This window comes from Phaseolus vulgaris, chromosome 8 (assembly GCF_051622355.1).
Source record: "Phaseolus vulgaris cultivar YP4 chromosome 8, ASM5162235v1, whole genome shotgun sequence".
Lineage (NCBI taxonomy): Eukaryota > Viridiplantae > Streptophyta > Magnoliopsida > Fabales > Fabaceae > Phaseolus > Phaseolus vulgaris.
The window spans coordinates 22,029,670-22,048,011 of record NC_143505.1 but is presented as its reverse complement, the minus strand read 5'-3'; the positions used below and the strand labels follow the sequence as shown (position 1 = coordinate 22,048,011).

Here is an 18,342-nt window from a genome sequence, read left to right as displayed (position 1 = left end):
ATAATAAAACCAAGCTTACCATTAATAGGAATAACAAGAGAAACACAATAACGTACAGTAATAGTGCCTCCCACGTAAGAGCATAAAGTGGATAGAAACTAGCACCCTCATACTATGACAAATTGATAAGGGATAACCATCTAATAGGGTCGGTCGGGTAGGATGGTAATAATGGAGGAAAGTGGAAGGAGTTGGACAAAGACGAAACATGTCACATATAAGTCGAAAGGTTTGGAGGGCCATGTGTTTGGATGGAGTTGTGAAGAAGCAACGTTGAGTGCCCGGATGACACCCATCATGAAATCATCAAAAGGTAAAGCGACGTGCAGGTCTGAGAAGTGGCAGGAATAAACAAAGAAAAATGGACCCTCTAAGGTAGCTCGACCCATACAAGTGGTGTCGGTCGGTCGATAATAATCAATTGCCAAGATGTCATCAGCAACATCCGACTTCAATAGATGAACTCAGTCACCTTGGGATCAACCCAGTCAAATCTCGAACGATGAGATGACTCTTCAGGCAAGGTCTTCCTGGTTGTCCTACGGATCATTGACCTTCACAGAAGTCTCCACGGGGCAATGTTTGAATTGCCCCAACCGACAAAGGCTCAGTCGTGGAGGAATTAGGAGAAGAAGAAGACAAAGAAGAAGACGAAGAGATAGGGGAAGACATGACTAATCTCTCAGGATAAAGGGAAAACACCTCGCCATAATGATTGGGGTTCAGAAGTCGAAGCGAAGTAGCAGTGAGAAGGATCAGTGGGGGACCACTATTTATAGCCCTCGATGAGAGAGGGAGAGCGAATGTCCATTTCATCTTAACCGTTAAATCCCCTTTAATCCAACGACCCACATCAAATGGTGCCAAAAACCCTAGTAATCATTACGCGTCTGGCACTGCCAATGTCACATCTCGCCTCGGAAAGCTCAACCATCACAAAGACTCTTTGGATTCAACATCCTTTAGCCTATGGGGCAAGCGGTTAGTCTGTAAGATCAAGTCAAAGTCCAACATCCAATCGAGGTCGACCGAGACCATCACGCCCAAGCAAAAGAAATCAAAGGTTAAGCATTAAATACTGCATTTTTAATTACATATTAAATCCTTAATCATGCCCAATAATGAAAGATCACAGAACCTGGAGTTCACAGAGAGAAGGAGTGAAAGAGCAAGAGTGTCAGGAGTTCATTCGAGAGAAAGGAGTGAGGTGTAGGCTGACCGATCGAAAAAAAGGTTCAATAATTCTCTTGATTCAAACTCCGTTCGAAAAAAAAATTGTAAATGAGAACATAAAAAGATGTGACATGTTTACTTACCTAACATACAAAGCTTTTGGACTATATAATCGACCAACGATTGAAACAATGCGGTAAATTTAAGTTAATTGTGCAATTCTATTTATTTATTATGAATTTGGGTAAAAATATATTTGTAAGTCGTGTGTAGGTAACAAAATCATTTCATGCCCGATGATTTCATTTAATCATAAAGAAAAAGTTGTTACAGACAAAAATATTTGATAATAATTATAAAATTGTGACAAACCTTTATGTTTAATTATCAAAAAATAATTTATAAAATTAATTAAAATTATTTTAGCTTTAAACGATTTTGGTTGAAAGAAATTATAAATAAGTCGTGAATTTGGTGGACGACTCTAACTATGAAGAAGTTGTGTTCGTGGTTTAATGGGTTCATGATTTATACGTATAAGATTGTGTAATTTGTCAAAACCACTTGTTTATCAAACATTGGTGACAAATATTACATAATATAATATATCCAAATGAGTACAATCTTTAAATTATTATTAATTATTATTAATTTATGTAATTGAATAGTAGTTAACGGAAAGAACTATAAAAAAAATAAAAATAAAAATCAGCAAAACTGACATTTCTTTTTAAAGGAATAAGTTGTTGAAAAGAACTATATAATTATTTTTATAAAATAAAAAAAAGGAATAAAAATATTGTTGAAATATTAAATTGACTAATTTAAGATTTATTCATATAGAATCATTTCATTGGTATAATAGATTTTCATATAGTCTATTATTAAAATTCTTTGTAAATAAGTATAGTCTATCTGTATCGTTTTTGTTAACATATAAATTTTGATTTACTTTTTTCATATTTTTATTTTATTTTATTAACAATATTTTTTTATATGATGACAGATGATTGTTGTTACTTGAGGTATCAGTCTAGTTAAGATGTCAAATTGCATAGTAATACATAAACTATTATATTTGTTTATTTGTTATAATTATTAAATATTTTTTTCAGGGTTTGAAATGTAGTTAATGGTATGGAATTAACAATAAATATCCGAAATCGATTAGGCACACAGCAAAAAAATTCTTTTACATATACCATCGTATGAAAAAGTTGTTCACGCATGATTTCGTTGAGCTAAATTTTTAAGATTATTTGGAGTTGCGTAAGACATGCATGACTTCTTTACAATTGAAGTTGTCCACAAAATTTACGACTTCTTTATAATTTCTTCAAATCAAAATCATTTAAAGTTAGAACAATTTCAATTAACTTCGTAAATTGATTTTTGATAACTAAACAAATCATAACAAAGTCATGAAGATTTAGTCACGACTTCACAATTATTAGGAGATCGTCTTTATAAAGACTCATTCTTCGATTAAATGAAATTGTGTAGACTTAAAACAGTTTTAGTGAAATAAAGTTGTTAGCCATGAACACAATTTATTTAAATCTAAGTAATAATTTTTTTACCCAAATCCATAGGAAATAAATTGAATTTCACCATTAAGGCAAACTTTCCGTCCTATGCTTTAATATATCATAGATTCAAAGTTTTTCAAAATGCAAGTTGCATGTTAAAGATGAAAGGTTTGGTAGCAACCAAGAACAGAATTTTGGCATAATAGAATGGTATTTTAAGTATAAACGCTGAGTCTTACTGCATTGGAAGGTCCTGTTTTGTTAGAATCAAGTGGGAAGAAAAAAGGGTAGAGTTCATATCGAACATAGCAAGAACTGTATAGCACTCTACACCCTTTACGGTTGCTGCAAAAGTTGGAGAAGCTGTTCACTGCAATAGCCAAACACTGAGCACAGGATATTTGGGACAAGTCCCTTGTGCATTGCACCAATGCATAGAGTGTCACAAATGGGGACAACACAGATTTTCCCTTTCCAAGCCCTTCCTCTTTAGGCACCACAGCTTGTGCCCTAATGTGATTCATGAGAGCCCCAAGCTCCTCGTTAAAAGCTTCAGGGTCAGTTACATTTTCAACATTGAAATAGAATATACCAAAAGATGTGTCAACCTCACCAAAGAAACTCTTGTTGTTGAACCTTAGAAAGCAATAGTCATACCAAATCCTTGCATCAGCTTGGTTTGGACAGCGTTGAAGGATTTGCTTTGTGGCATCTTGAATACAACTGGAGCAATCTTCAGTGCTCACATCTCCCCTACACTGACCCAATGCATAGACTTGGTCTCTGCCTTTTCCATAAGTGGTGGCAACGAAACCAGTGGAGGGAGTTTCGAGGGCTACTTCACCCAATACTTTATCAATATTGGCAGATAGTTTTCCTCCATTGCTGATGTTGGTGTTTCTATTGCAGAATTCACCTAAAGGGTCAACAGCTTTTGCACCCCAAGTGCATAGGAACAATAAGAACATGGCTTTGTATGAGGAATACATATTTATTTTACCATTTTCGCTGAGCTAAGTGCTTCTTATGAAGAAGAAAAACGAATGTGGGTCATAGTGGAACGTTGAATTTTGTAGCAGACATTTCTGACTTGTGCACACCATGATTAGTGGACGATGCAGGAGTCATTGCCATGTTTCGTTGACTTATGAAATTGGAAGTGATCGCGATTTTCGTGATAAGATGATGAAGCCAATAAGGTGTTTGAGTGGATAGAATGTTATCAGTAAAATCACTATGAAAATACCTAGAAAACTTAGTGTCCACTTGAGTAGTTTGGGTGGATCATAATCACTTAAAAAAGTTGTGTTAATAATTTAAAATTGTCACTACTTTTATTATTGTAGTGTAATTTTGCGCTGCTAATTAGACGTTAATAAGTTTTTTCTCATGTTCACAAATGTTTTTACTAGTACTTCATAAAATCAATAAGGACTAAATATCGGTAATAAAAAATAATAGTAAATATTATAGTTTATTTTTTATTAAGATTGAGTTGGAACCGTTTGAAAGGATCACTTAACATTTGATGAGTCGATCTTTTCTAAGAGCTACCGATTTTTGTTGATGAAGTACAGATCTATCCGTAAAATATTCTTTCATGCTCAAAGTTAGTAAATTTTTTAAAAAAATATGAAAATAATTAGTGAGTGACAGAGAGAATAAAATTATATTTATAAGCTTTTAAGTCAAACAAATTATTACTAAAGCAATTTTAAAATAAATATTAAAATTAATTATATAAAAAACTAAAGAAAAACTTTACAATTAATTTATTATTAAGTTAACTTTATCAAATAATTTTAGCTTTACGTTTCAACTTTTAGCTAATTTTAAAGTAGTCTTAAAATATTAAAATGAAAATTTTAGAAGTTAAAGAAGTTAGAGAACAAAAGTATAATTTAATCTAATTCTATTATAGAATATCTTTCATATGGTTATTAGTTTCTTTGGAAAGAGGGTTAATGTCAGAAAATAAAAGAAAGTTGTGATGTTCACAAATAATAATGATAAGTCACCAGTGTCTTCATCAAGAAAACAACACAACTCACTCAGAAATGATGTATAAGAATTCCAAGTGGCCGTATTCCTTCACATTCTAAGCCATTACTTATAAGTTCAGCAAATTTTAACCAACTTTATTCACAGAAAAAGCAGTGCTATCAACTTTTTCTGGATATCCCAGCACCATATCAACTATCATTTCAGCAGTTCCCAGAGCCTGAAATAATTTCTCCATAATCAGAACAAAATTATGTAAATGTTTATTCAGAGTTAAGATCAACTTATATTTGAGTTAAGAAACAGGTTTTGAAGAAATTCATATAAACTAACTTACAAATTACTTTGAAGTTAAGGAAAATATAATTAAGTGTTTATACATAGTTTCTCAGAACATTCATAAAAATTTAGTATAACTGAGAAGTGAGAACTGACCATTGAAAGCCCACACCCTTCGTGTCCAGCTGCAAGGAACACATTTGACAAGCCAGGGACAGGCCCTATCACTGGCTTCCCATCAGGCACTGACAAAGATAAGATTATGCAAATCAAATATAACATGATCTCTGTGTGTTCATAGATTTTGGAAATGTAAATACAAAGAGATATTATGACTCACTATAAGGTCGTAATCCTGTTCTCACTTTTCTAATTGCACTTAGATCTGAAAGGGAAAGCGCTTGCAACTTCGGAAAGAATTCTCCAGCTTTCTTCCATATGTGACTTACCACAGACTCATCCAAATCGGTGTTGAAACCAACAAATTCACGGCTACTCCCTTTTGATAGTAGACAAGATTTTGGTTTGAAAGAAGGAAAAGAAATGCTAAAATTCTAAACCAATAAAGAAGCATTTGCATCAAGTGCAAAAGTTGATCTGTTTCATGAAAACTAGATAGCTGTTTATTAAGAAAATCATAACAGGTTGGTTATGTTGAGGCAAAAGATAAGACTTTTCAATCCAAATATGCTCATCTGAACAATTCAATAACTCCAATACATTGTTCCCCAATAAACAGCAAAATACCATCTTGTATATGCAAATGAAGCCATGAGGGGTATAATAAAGAGGAAACCAAGTCATTGAATAACATCACCATAGACACTGTTTGATAGGAAATTCTTTTAAATAAAAATGATTATTCAAAATAAATTATAGTTAGAACTCAAAAGCAGCATATGCAATCATCTAATGTATATGGGTCATGGAAAAGAAGTTTACCAAGTAGAAGATTCCCTGCTGCATCTGTATTTGCTGTCATTGAAACAGATAAGTTTTGTTCAGGATCGGACGATTCTACATCAGAAATTGTTGGATGGTTGAGATAACCTGCTTCCATCAAGCCATGATTCAATTGAAGGGAGTTGAAATTCTCAAGCACGAGTAGATGGCCCTTCACACCAAACAGAAGAATGTATAAAAGGAATATAGGAATCAACCTAACAACAAAATAACTTGGTCAACTTAAATCATTCTGCACATTTTAATGTAATTTACTCAAGATATGGCTGCTACATTTGCATAAACATGTGGTCAAATAATAAACTAGCATTATGTTCCTCTCTAAGCAGGATGATACCATATCAAGAAACCAAGCAAAGAAGGAAAATTCACCTCTCAAACACAAAAAAGACTCAACAGAAACCATACTGCATACAAACATGACCTATTTATACTAAACCCAGCAGCCTCTTAGTTCAACAACAAAATTACCTCCTTCCACTAGACCCGCCAATCATTCTTACCTAACTAAATTTTGGACATGCAAAAGATCACAGAAAGAAGAAGCCATTGGTAATGCAATCAGCAAAACATGCTCAAAATATACGGGCTGCTGCTAATGGTAATTTCATACTCGGACTTAACAAAATTTATTTTAAGATTTATAAAGGGTCTGCTTTTTTAAACTTCTTGAAAAGTGTTTCTAGGAAATAAAAATAAGAAAAAAATAAGTAAAATAAGTTTCTCTATAAATTAAAACTAACTTATAGACATAAGTAAAAAAATTGATTTTGAAGAAGTTATATAAAAGAACTTTTACACATTCAAATAAAGAAGTTTATCTAAGCATACCCAAAGAAAAGACTAAAGTGGAAGCAGCAAACCCAAAAATAGAGGCTCTAAACTGAAAGCTAAAGTAAACAAGAGTCATAAGCTTGATGAAATGAAAAAAATATTAGACAATACAATAATGTAAAAAACAATACATCAAATTCCTTTAGTTTCAAGAAAGAACAGAATGGATTGTTATTTGTTAGGAAAGAAAATTCCAAAAACTGTGACAACTCAATTCAATTTACAAACTAAAGTGTACCAGAGTGTGTGATCAAGGATTCAATCAGTATATAAAACACACCTTTCTGGGTTTTACCGGAACATGTAAATCCATTTCCCAATTTCTAAATAAGTCTTGCATCAAAGAACCAGTCCAACAACCAGCTGCAACTATGACTGCTTTCTTGCTGTATATTGTATTGTTGGAAGTCTGAACAGCTTTGACCTCCCCATTGATATCTGACCTGACCTCAAAATGATACCAAGCAAGTCAACGAAATTTGTTTCCCGACCACTGCTTTCAGTGCCAGAGTTAGTACAACCCAAAAATGGGAAAAAATTAAACCTGATGAAACGTTCCACTGGGTCATTGTAAAATTCTGTATATCTTCCTTTTGCTGCAAATTTCCTGTTAGTCTACACAACAGCAGTAAATTTGCAACTGTAAGTTCGAAGTCATATACCGGCTATGTTGCAAGTGTATGGTAGAAAGACAAATGTAAACATGAATAATTATTTAGAAGTTGCAAGAAATGAACCAAGAATACAAAACCTTTTCAATATATGCAACAGTCCGACGAGCATCGAATTGGCAGTCTTCTGGTAGAAATGCAGCTGCACTATATCTGTCCACCAACAGATCAGGTTCCTTTTTAATCAATTCACTGCTACTTAGATACTCTGCTTTCAACCCAGCTTCACAAAAAATTTTCACCCTCCCTTTTAGCATGTCTGATTCTTCTTCAGTTCTACCAATTAAATATGCTCCCTGTAGATCAAAAGATGTCACACCATTGTTATGATTTGTTGGGAAAAGAGGCCTAGATTTTTATGATTATAAATATCAATGCCTCATGCTTACTGCATATGACACTCATTGAAGATTAAGGATCAACTAACACACCTTAACTGCTTCAGGATAAACCATCGCAACCAATTAGCATCTCAAGCTCACAACCATACGATAGCATATATAATAATTTCTATCATTCTTAACCCAGAGAATTACACATGCAGATCTACAGAAAGTGACCTCCCTTCTTACATACAAATTAGTGGTTCTCTGATGTCAAAAAAGTGGTTTTAGGAAATGTTAAGGTATGTAGCATCATGGCACCAAAAGATAGAAGCTAAAGATGCACCAAGGTGCAAGTCCTTCCTTTCGCTAAATGATCTTCTAGATAGGAGAGGGAATGGCTTTGAACAATGTTCCCTACACTTCACAGAACGTTTGTGTCATTGATGCATGCTATGAAACAAAAGGAATTTAAAATACTCCCTACAAAACTAAATATACTTATATGTTAGAACTTGAGAATATTTCTTCAATGTGACAAACTACAAAAGTGGGTTTACCATCTAATGGTTATTTTCTTTTTCAGTTATAGCTCATTTGATGAAAACAAATCGCTTTTCATAAAGTATGAGGATATGTATAGTTTACTCTTTGTATTTACAACACACTACCTGTTGAGTAGATGAGATGAGAGCACTTGTAATGATTATTTCTTATAAAATTAAAAGCATGGCTTTGTAGGCCTACAAAAGTAACTATTGGAGTTAATTTGACGGTAGTTTTTTTTTTTTTTGTAGTTGTGAAACATTATATTCTAGTATAAACATTTTCTTCTCCATCTTTGTCTAACTTGTATTCCACCGGTATCAAGAGCTTAAATGTTCTCAGAGGAACTTTGAGAGAAAATTAAAGCCAAAAATTCAGAGAGAGAAACCACATACAAAAAACCTCCAAACAGAAAACTCCAAAACAAAAAATAGCTTTCAATAGTTTGTTACCTTCACCTACCACTTTTCGTGAGAACTTTCATGTGTGAGTTGCAAAGATGAGGACTTACTTGAAAGCTCAAAGTTTGTGGGATATAATTAAAAATGGTAGTATTCAAATTCCATTACTTGAAAACCTAACAATAATACATCTCAAAAGTCACATTAAGGAAATGACAAAGGAAGGAAAAACACTTGTCGTCATACAAGCAACATTACATGTCATATTATCATACAAGCAACATTACATGTAATATTTTCATAAAGATTGTTACTCTACAAACTATCAAGGAAGCTAGGGATCAGTTGAAGGAGGAGTTTCATGGAAGAACAAAGAGAGTTTGAAATTTAAGAAGAGAATGCAAGTTCTAAATTTAAGACACTGAAAGACGATGATTCTGAAGCACCTATTAGGGCCATTAGATCATCATAAGATGTCTATGCAAGATGCAACAGAGCTTCGATCGAGACTGTTGACTATGCTAAGACTGCTAAAAGTGAAGAATTTACTGTCATGCAAAAGGAGATACATATGATTAAGAAGAATAGACATGGCAACTCATGAACAGGTCCAAAACATAAAGGTGATTGGTAAGGTGGGTTTAAAGAACCAAAGTAAACTCTGATGGATTTGTAAACAAACCCAATGCCAGATTGGTGGTTTAAGGGTATTTTCAACAGAATGAAATAGATTATCCTAATATGTTTACTCATGTGGCTAGACGTGATATATAAGGTTGTTGACAACCTTAGTTGCAAAGCTGGATAGGAAAATTTTCCATTTTTATGTCAAGCCAATCTTCCTAAATGATTTGTTGAGGATGATTTTTTTTGTAAAACAACTAGAGCAATTTCAAATCAATGATGAAAAACTATACAAACTTCAAAATGCTTTGTCCAATTTGAAACAAGCTCCAAGAACATAGTACATTAGAATTGGTGGTTACCTTTGGAAACAAGGCTCCGAGCGAGAATAAAGTCACTCTATATGTCAAATGGGAAAATCACACGAACCATGTTAAATATCATGCAATTAGGGAAACAGAGAAATTAGAAGAAGAAATCTTATTAGAGCGAAGAACAATTATTAGAGCATAGCAATTCTGAAGAACAGTTAACATATATAATGACAAAGGCTCTTCCAAAAGGCAAGTTTGAATTAATATCTAAGACTTGAAGTATTGAACAAACATCTGAAAGAAAAGTGTTAGAATTTGACAATTTCTTTTCAATTTACCATCTGATTGGTTTTGTTTTCTTTATCATTTATTCCTCATCTAATTAAAATAAGTTAGGTCTGAAACGTCCAAAAAAAACTTTTAGTTCACTTTTCGCTTCACCTACACAACACAGTATCTATTGAATAAATGAGTACTTATAATAATTACTTTAACCCAACTTAAAGATGATGCAAAATTTATATGCAGCTTCAAATTCTGCGAGATAAATTTGCATGTCTCCCTTCCAAATTGCAGGGAAAGAAAGAAATTTATAGAAAGATGGAGGTATATACCACATTTTTTCCAACCCAACTCCACCATAGGATCCAAGCCTTCCTCTTCTAGGCTCTGTGCCAGCATCTTCCAAAGTTGATGGCTCCTCTGAGAAAGATCCCATATAACACTCCCAGGGGTTTTGTATATCATCCACAGATATCCCTGTCCTAAAACCACCTCAAATCTATCAGTATACCGTTGGAAAAGCTCATGACCACTGTTCAGGACTCTTTTTTTTTTCAATGAAGAAGCATAGATATAATGATTATTTTTCAAAATATATATGATATGACAAGTGAAAGGTGAATAAAAATACCTATACATGCATAAATTTCTTCATATAATACATGCACAATCACACTTTTATATATTCAATTACCAACATAGTTCTTTCACATTGATAAAAACAAAACTGAATTATAAACCATTTTTTCGTTGTAAATCACTTTTTATTGTCTATAAATAGAGATAGCAGCAATCTCATTTATTTCTTGAGATCGTTTATAAAAAAATTCTACTTTTAGTTCATTATGTTACAATATTTCCATATTTTTATATTACATATCTCATAAATAGTTATATTTTATAACTACTTTTTCAAGTTTAAATACAGAACATTTATATGCGAAGTATAGAAATAAAAGTATAGGAGGTACATATGAGGACCTATTATGGGCTTTTATTCCAAGACATGCAAATGCAGACAGTGTGGATACTGGTCTACACTTACTGTTATTCTACCAATGCTTACATATGCCATAAATGGGTTGAATTACTTAAAAATTATTTTTTAACCCAATAATTATAACGTAAGGATTAGTCATGAATTATATCACAGGAATTATTTTATGAAATTCGATAGAGCAAAGAAAATTATTACATATGTTTAAAAAAATTATATAAAAACATGCATAAGAATTAATTTTTCAACAATTTTAAAGAATATTATTAAATAAGTTTTGTACACGGACCCTTTATAAATTCTATCATAAGAAAACTCATACTCAAGTATCTAAAAATAAACAATAAATATAAACCCAAAAAAACCAACTCAATAATAAAAAATAACCATATAATATATTTTAGAATATCAATCATACATAATATAACATAAATGTGTAAAAAAAGAGTAAAATATCTTAATGAAGGTTATAAGTACGTAATCGGTTACTTAAGAAAAAAAAAAGTTGAAAAAACACTTCATCGGTCCTTCTGATCTTTTGACAACTTTACAATTTCAACAAAAGGCAATTTTTATTGTGTGGATTGATGGTGACATTTACCACCAGTCAACGTCGGACTTTGTCATATGTTACATGTAGCCATATTTTTGGTAAAATTTGGTATTTAAAAAATATCATGTTAAAATTTAATGTTGATTTAAAGATAAAACCTAAATTATTATGAGATACAAGGGAATGAATTTATAAGTTACTTTTAAAAAATTAATTTAAAATTAAAGTTATTTTTTTAATATGATTAACATTCTAATATAGTAGAAGACTTTATTTTAGTTAGATAGTGAGCACGATATCTTGATTGTTTTATTATAAAATGAGTAAAATTTTAAAAAATTATTAAAATAAATAAAGACAAATATGATTGATTAAGTTATGATAAGTTGATAAATTTTAGTGTGAATAAATTGTGTAAAAATGATAATTTAATTGAAAATTTTAATATAATTAAATTTTAATGGAAGTAGTGTGATGCGAATTTTTCATTTCAATAATTTTTAAAATTTTTATCCATTTCTGTAATTAACACATAAAATTATTGATAATCGAAATCCTTCTTCTTGTATTGCAAATAAGAGATGAAGGAAATTGGTATACCTGCACCAGTGGCACCAGAACAAGGGACTTTCTTATCAATAATGGCGACGGAGAGGTCGGAAGAGATGAGGAAGTGGCGAGCAATGGTCAAGCCAATGATGCCAGCACCGACTATCACAACGTCATATTCGTGAACAAGGGCAGAATCTGAAGCCATCACACTGTTAATCACTGTGTTGCTGTGGAATCTCTGCAAGAAAACTTCCTGTTTTTGGCTCCACAAAGAGCACCGACAACTTCGTTATTCGCACAGTTAATGATGTTCTGTCTATTTGGTTTTCGATCAACATTCTCCACTTTTCATTTTGCTATTTTTTAAGTGTGGCTCGGTCTGCACGAGGACGCGCGTTATATCTTTTATACTGCAAAAGATAACTATAGAGAGAAGAAATAAATAACCGATAAAAAAATAGAAATAAAATTAAAATATTAATCCGTTCATGTACTTTTAATGGTGCAAATTACTATTTTTTAAAAATTTTTATATACTTCATTACCATCAAACATACAATAAAGTAACATTATTATTTTTTTTTATATTAAGTTGGTCAGAATTGTTTACAATTTAAAAAATATTTATTATTTATTAACTTAAGTTTACATTTAAAATAAATTTACATACGTTTACAATATATTGATAGCATAAACTAAGAAATAAACCAACAAGAGTTTCTCTAAACAAGATAATTTAGTGAATAATATAATTCATTTTAATAGTTTCTTTAACATAACCATGTTGTAAAAGAAATGAGTTTAATTATTTTTTGCTTCATTTTTTATTTATTTTGTTCGTTCGTATTTTTACTTTTATTTATTTTTGTTTAATCTAATCTTTCGACTAATAAAAAAATTCAATCAAGTATCTTAATTTTAAATGTGTAACAACATAATTTTGTTAAGATTCAGTTAAGTCTCTTAATTTGTAAAAATGTGACAATGCAATTTTTTTATGTTGACATTAATGTAATTAATTTATGAATTATCAATATTCGTTTTTATTATTGAAAATAATAAATTAAATAAAAAAAAGTAATCATGGGACTAAAAAATAATTAAGGCTACAAAAATATTATTAACATAAAGGTTATTAATGTAATGTAAAATTCACAATTACCATTTCTAATAGTAGGAGTGTGTATATTTCGATTATATATTATTGAATTATTTTGAAAACCATATATTATAAATATTTTATATGAACTTCAGTACTTATATACTTTATATTAGATCATTTTTAAATATTTTCTGACATATGACTTTCGAGATTTAGCTAATTAATAAATACGTGTACCATTAAGAAATTCTTTAATTTGAATATTCAATAATATTTTTTTGTCTTTATTTAAACTTAGTTCGTTATTTATAATCATTCTTGGAATAATAATTAAGTCTAAATTGAAAGTTTATAATATCTATTTTCTTTCAATAATTAATTTGTTGATATTGTATTTTTATTTAATGAGCAATAATTTAAATAATAATAGTCCATATATATTTTTTTAAGGATGGTTAAATGTGTTTATTAAATTTTTTATTAAACTTAGGATGTTGTTCTTAGTGATCAACAAAGAATCCAGAGTCTTAACGATGTTCGTAAAGGGATTATCTAGTTGAGTAAAGACTTTGAAGGGTAGTTGGAGATAAGGATGACCAATAAACAAAACTTGGACAAACTTTGGAGAACTTGGAAAAAGTTTGTAAAAGCCAAAAATCTTACAAGAATGACATATTGGCATATAGAAAGTATGAAAGTCTTATAAGAATGACACATAGAACATATAGAAAGGACAAAGTGCTATAATGATAACACGTAAGTCATATAAAAAGACAAAGTCCTGTAAGAATGACTCGTCGACCATATAAAAGGGACAAAAGTCGTGTAAGGATTGTGAATACCTTAATTCTTACAACTTCTATAAATTTGTTACTAACACTCTTTTAATGTAGTTTTCATCCATGAAACTCATTGAAATTAAAGGTGTGTGTGATCATATCATACATATAAGGCCTTTTGTGGCTCAACTTAAAGCTTTGGAAGTTACCATGTTTGATTCTTTCTTGGTACACTATATCTTGTGCACCTTTCCTCATCAATATGCCCTTTTAAAATCTCTTACAACAAATATAAGGATAAGGGGTCTATTAATAAATTATTCACTAGGTGTGGTAAAGAAGAGGAAACATTACTGATGAAAGAAAGGGAAAAGGTGAACTTGACCACCTCTATTAAGAGTAAGAAGAATCAAGTTAATCACAAAGGAAAAAATCCTATTTAGCCAATCATAAAGAAAGAATTAAAGAGTTTCTTTTGTAAAAAGATGGGACATATGGAGAAAATTTGTCAAATTTAATAATTGGCTAGACAAAAAAGGCAATCCATTTGTTTTTGTTTGTTATGAATCTAATATGGTTAATTTTAATTATAACACATGGTGGATTTTTTCTAGTTCTACAATTTGTGTTTTTCAAATATTTTGTAGGGTATGAAAAATCTAAGGAGGTCAGTGGGAAACGAGCAATACATCGATTCAGGAAGATAAGTTCACATGTGGAGGTCATTGAGACGCAAATTTTGTTTGAAGTGTTAGAATTAAAGGTCAAGAAAAGAAGGGGTGAATTGAACTATCAAGAGTTTTCAAAAACTTTTAGAATGAATATTTAAAGGATTAGTCAATTTCAGAATTTGGTTGTCTTTCTTTTATTGTGTTGAAATGCAAAACAAGAATCAAAGAACATATTAAAAATACTAAAAATAATAAGAGAGAATAGAAGAGATGCACAATCGTTTTATACTGGTTTACTCTTATACAAGAGCTACATCCAGTTGTTTGACTACACCAATCAAACTTCCACTAAAAAAAATTATTTACAACAAAAAAACAATACAAAGAAACACCAAGAACACCACTCTTGAACCCCACAAAAGCAAAACACCAAACTAGTAACACCATGTTATTGAGTTGAGTTTGAAAGTTCTATCCAAAAATAAAAAACTTACACAAGAAATGAAAAATACAATTAAAACAAAGTCACATCAATCACCATAAGTATAGGAAATGAATTTCAGGTCAATAGCAAGATATCTCCTTCAACGAAGAATAATGATCTTTGAAACACCAAAATTAGTGATTTTACTTTGTATTTAGAAAATACTTTTTATATTCCTAGTTTTCTAAGAAATTGATTTCTAGTTCAAGACTATCCCCTTTGAGTTTTTCCTTTAATTTTTAGAATTCTGGTTTTACATTGTCAAATAAATATAAAATTGTTGGTTTTGGTAAAGTACATGATGGTTTTTATTCCATTTTTCTACAAAATAATAATCTTGTGCACATTGAGTTAAAATGATGTGTTGTGAATGAAGAATCCTCTATGTTGTGGCACCAAAGATTGTGACATATCTCTATTAATAGAATTAAGCGATTAGTAAATGAAAGAGTAGTTTGGACTTTGGATTTTCCAAGAATAGTTTGGATTGCATTAAGGGTAAGCAAAGAAATAACTCTAGATTTTAGCACAATGTGGACTTCAAACCAATTGGAGATCATTCATATACATGTTTTTTTTTTGTCTAAGCATAGATAGTCCAAGATACTTCTTCACCTTCATAGAGAATTACTCGTGATATATGTATACTTACTTCATTCTAAGGATGAACCTTTGGATGCGTTTAAAGTTTTAAGGTTGAAGTAGAGTTACAATGTATAAAACAAATCAAGATTATGATATTTGATAGAGGTGGAGAGGCATATGGTAGATACTCAAAGAATGGACAAACACTCGATCCATTTGGCCATTTCTTCAATAACATGGGATTGTTTCCTAGTACACTATGTTTGATTCTTTGGATCATAAAATAAAAATAAAAAATAAAAAAAATCAAACTTTAATGGATATGTGAGAATCACGAGAGGTAATGCAAAACTTCCTCAATTCTTATGGATTGAAGCACTCAAGAGGACTATTGATGACACCTTGAGAGATAGAGCACCCACTAAGCTAGTCCAACCTTCCAGAAGGATGACCAGGAGCATGACACAAGACCTAGGGCTAGGTCAGGATCACTCCATAGTCGATGCCTCAGAGACCATCATCCCTCAGCGGACCACTAGGAGCAGAGCCTACTGATGGGAGTTGAGCATAAACTAGTTTTTTATTTTTAACTTCAGTAGATTAGAGTGTATATAGCATAATGTGAGGTGTACTTAGAATAAATTGGGTTTGTGACAAGCCCACATTTCATGACAAATGCACCTAGGATTAGGGTTTTTTAACCTAACTTCTAGAAACTAGGCTTAAGGGGCGGCATTGACCTAGGGTCAACCCCTAGGCCGCCCCTCCCCTCTCCCTTTTCCTCTCTCCTCTCATCTTGCCCACCAAGGCACCTCTCTCCTATAAATAGGGTGTCTTGCCTCATGTAATTCACACTTGAATTTGAATTAAGAAGACAAACTATGCTTGAGTGATTAATGAACTTTGTCTCCTAACCTAAATTGTTCTTGGGTCTTATCTTGAGAGTAGTACACCTCAACTAGCGGTTTCTCACCACTAATCTTGGAATTCCCTCACCTTCCAAGTGGCGTGATCATCTCTTTCATTTCACCTAAGCTCTCTTATTTTTTTCTCTATTTTCCTTTTTTTTCATTTGGCCATCATCCTTTATCTTATGTCTTGATATCTTCTTTTGTTATTCGGTGTATATTGTTCTTTATCTTTTGCTTCTTAAATTCCGCACCTCACCATCATATAATTATCTTTTCTCTTTTTCTTTCTAGAAGAGAACTTTCACACTTACTTAACCACTTGGTTAAGTTTGTATCCAGTGACAATCTTCTTTAAGCTTATCACCATAATTGCTAATCTCAAAACTCATAAACAAAAGAGTAACCTGTAAAATGTGCAACCCTAAAATCAACTCACATAAACTATGTATATAATAAATCAAGTTCCAACCAATGTTGTTTTAAAGACATCTTTTGAGTTATTCAAACGATGGAAACCGAATTTATGACATGTACGTGTTTGGAGGTATAGATCTGAAGTAATAATTTATCTGATACAACCCAAGTCGCTACGAAGATGACTAAGGAAGCAAAAGACAAAGCACATGGTGAACAGTCATCTCAGCGAACAACTCATAACCCCACCAAAGATCACATGGACCTCACTATAGGAGACGAGCATAAACCAACACACCAATTATTCTTCCTTTTGATCTTTTTATAAGATACAAATATGTTGTAAATAATTTGAGCTCTCTTTTTGGGGTCCAAATAGCAAAGATAGGCTAGAATAAGGTACCTTTAGCATAATAGGGGGTGTAGTTAGTATTTTAGCTTGTTCCTAGCCCTTTAGGAAAGGATTTTGACCTAGTTTCTAGAATGACAAGCCTAGGGTGCGGGTTTGACTTAGTCGAACCCTAAGGCTGCCCCTTTTTTGGTGTTTCCCATCCTACCCTTCATACTTGTTCTCCAAGGCTCTTTCACCTATAAATAGGAGACCTACCTCATTGTATTTTACAAGTTGAGTTTGAATGAAGTAAAGAAACTCTGCACAAATTGTGTGAGCTCTTAGTGAGGCTTATGTCCTTTTAGGTTTTAGGTCTTATCTTGAGTGATTTGGGAAGCTCTCAAGTGACAGCCAACACACTCATCTTGGAGCAAAACCACCCTCCAAGTGGCGTGACATTTCTCACCCACCACCATAAGTTTTCTCATTCCATTTCCTTCCATTTTCTCCATTCCATTTTATGGTTTTGTCTCTTAGTTCTCTTATTTGTTGATCTTGGGTTTCACTCATTATCATGAGTATGGTGCATCATTTGGGAGGCCATATCCACCATTGATGTTTACCTTGTGCTCATTTCAATTCCGCAATTGCATCTCATCCTCACTATATCTTGTTTTCCATCTTTGTCTCTGTGAAGTGAACATTTACACTTACTTAACGACTTGGTTAAGTTCGTGTCCAATGGGAATCTTCCTTAGCTCCTAACGACTTGGTTTACTTTCATGCATCTTTAATTCCTTGTCTTTACATTCACGTACCTTTAAATTCTTGTCTTTACATTCTTGCAATTTAATTTTCAACCATTTATTTTCTTGCAATTTCATTCGACTATTTTACTTTTCCATAGCTTTGTTTCGTTTTTGGATTATTATTTTATGTCTTATTGTGTTATTGCCTTTTGCTTTGAGTCATATGTTCATTAGTGTTCTAGGAGTCCTTACTTTGATTCTATTACTTTGCTTT

At 31.9% G+C, this 18,342-nt stretch overlaps 2 protein-coding genes across 4 annotated transcripts; both read right to left on the bottom strand.

Annotated features, from left to right (window-relative positions):
• Positions 1–2,786: 2,786 nt before the first annotated feature.
• LOC137817693 (receptor-like protein kinase-related family protein) lies at positions 2,787–3,806 on the bottom strand. The gene has a single exon (XM_068620942.2). The coding sequence runs from the start codon at positions 3,689–3,691 to the stop codon at positions 2,918–2,920; it is 774 nt and encodes a 257-aa protein (XP_068477043.2). The 5' UTR covers positions 3,692–3,806; the 3' UTR covers positions 2,787–2,917.
• An 840-nt stretch (positions 3,807–4,646) lies between these two features.
• LOC137824219 (uncharacterized) lies at positions 4,647–12,418 on the bottom strand. Of its 3 annotated transcripts, XM_090293842.1 has the most exons (10): positions 12,091–12,418; positions 10,276–10,422; positions 9,249–9,250; positions 7,531–7,746; positions 7,324–7,394; positions 7,060–7,222; positions 5,925–6,096; positions 5,323–5,481; positions 5,139–5,227; positions 4,647–4,923 (listed from the first exon to the last, which is right to left on the bottom strand). In XM_090293842.1, the coding sequence occupies exons 1-10, from the start codon at positions 12,245–12,247 to the stop codon at positions 4,831–4,833; spliced, it is 1,269 nt and encodes a 422-aa protein (XP_090149968.1). In that variant the 5' UTR covers positions 12,248–12,418; the 3' UTR covers positions 4,647–4,830. The 3 variants fall into 3 exon arrangements, with proteins under 3 accessions (XP_090149968.1, XP_090149966.1, XP_090149967.1); XM_090293840.1 differs by lacking the exons at positions 9,249–9,250; positions 10,276–10,422; positions 12,091–12,418 and adding an exon at positions 7,882–8,190; XM_090293841.1 differs by lacking the exons at positions 9,249–9,250; positions 10,276–10,422; positions 12,091–12,418 and adding an exon at positions 7,882–8,190 and having other exon boundaries at positions 7,060–7,217.
• Between the last annotated feature and the right edge of the window lie 5,924 nt (positions 12,419–18,342).

Coding starts and splice junctions, on each gene's coding strand:
- LOC137817693 (XM_068620942.2), bottom strand. CDS start 3,691: ATGTATTCCTCATACAAAGCCATGTTCTTATTGTTCCTATGCACTTGG.
- LOC137824219 (XM_090293842.1), bottom strand. CDS start 12,247: ATGGCTTCAGATTCTGCCCTTGTTCACGAATATGACGTTGTGATAGTC. Junction 7,223..7,323: donor CCAGTGGAACGTTTCATCAG/GTTTAATTTTTT, acceptor TTTTGAGGTCAG/GTCAGATATCAATGGGGAGG. Junction 5,228..5,322: donor AACAGGATTACGACCTTATA/GTGAGTCATAAT, acceptor TATCTTTGTCAG/TGCCTGATGGGAAGCCAGTG.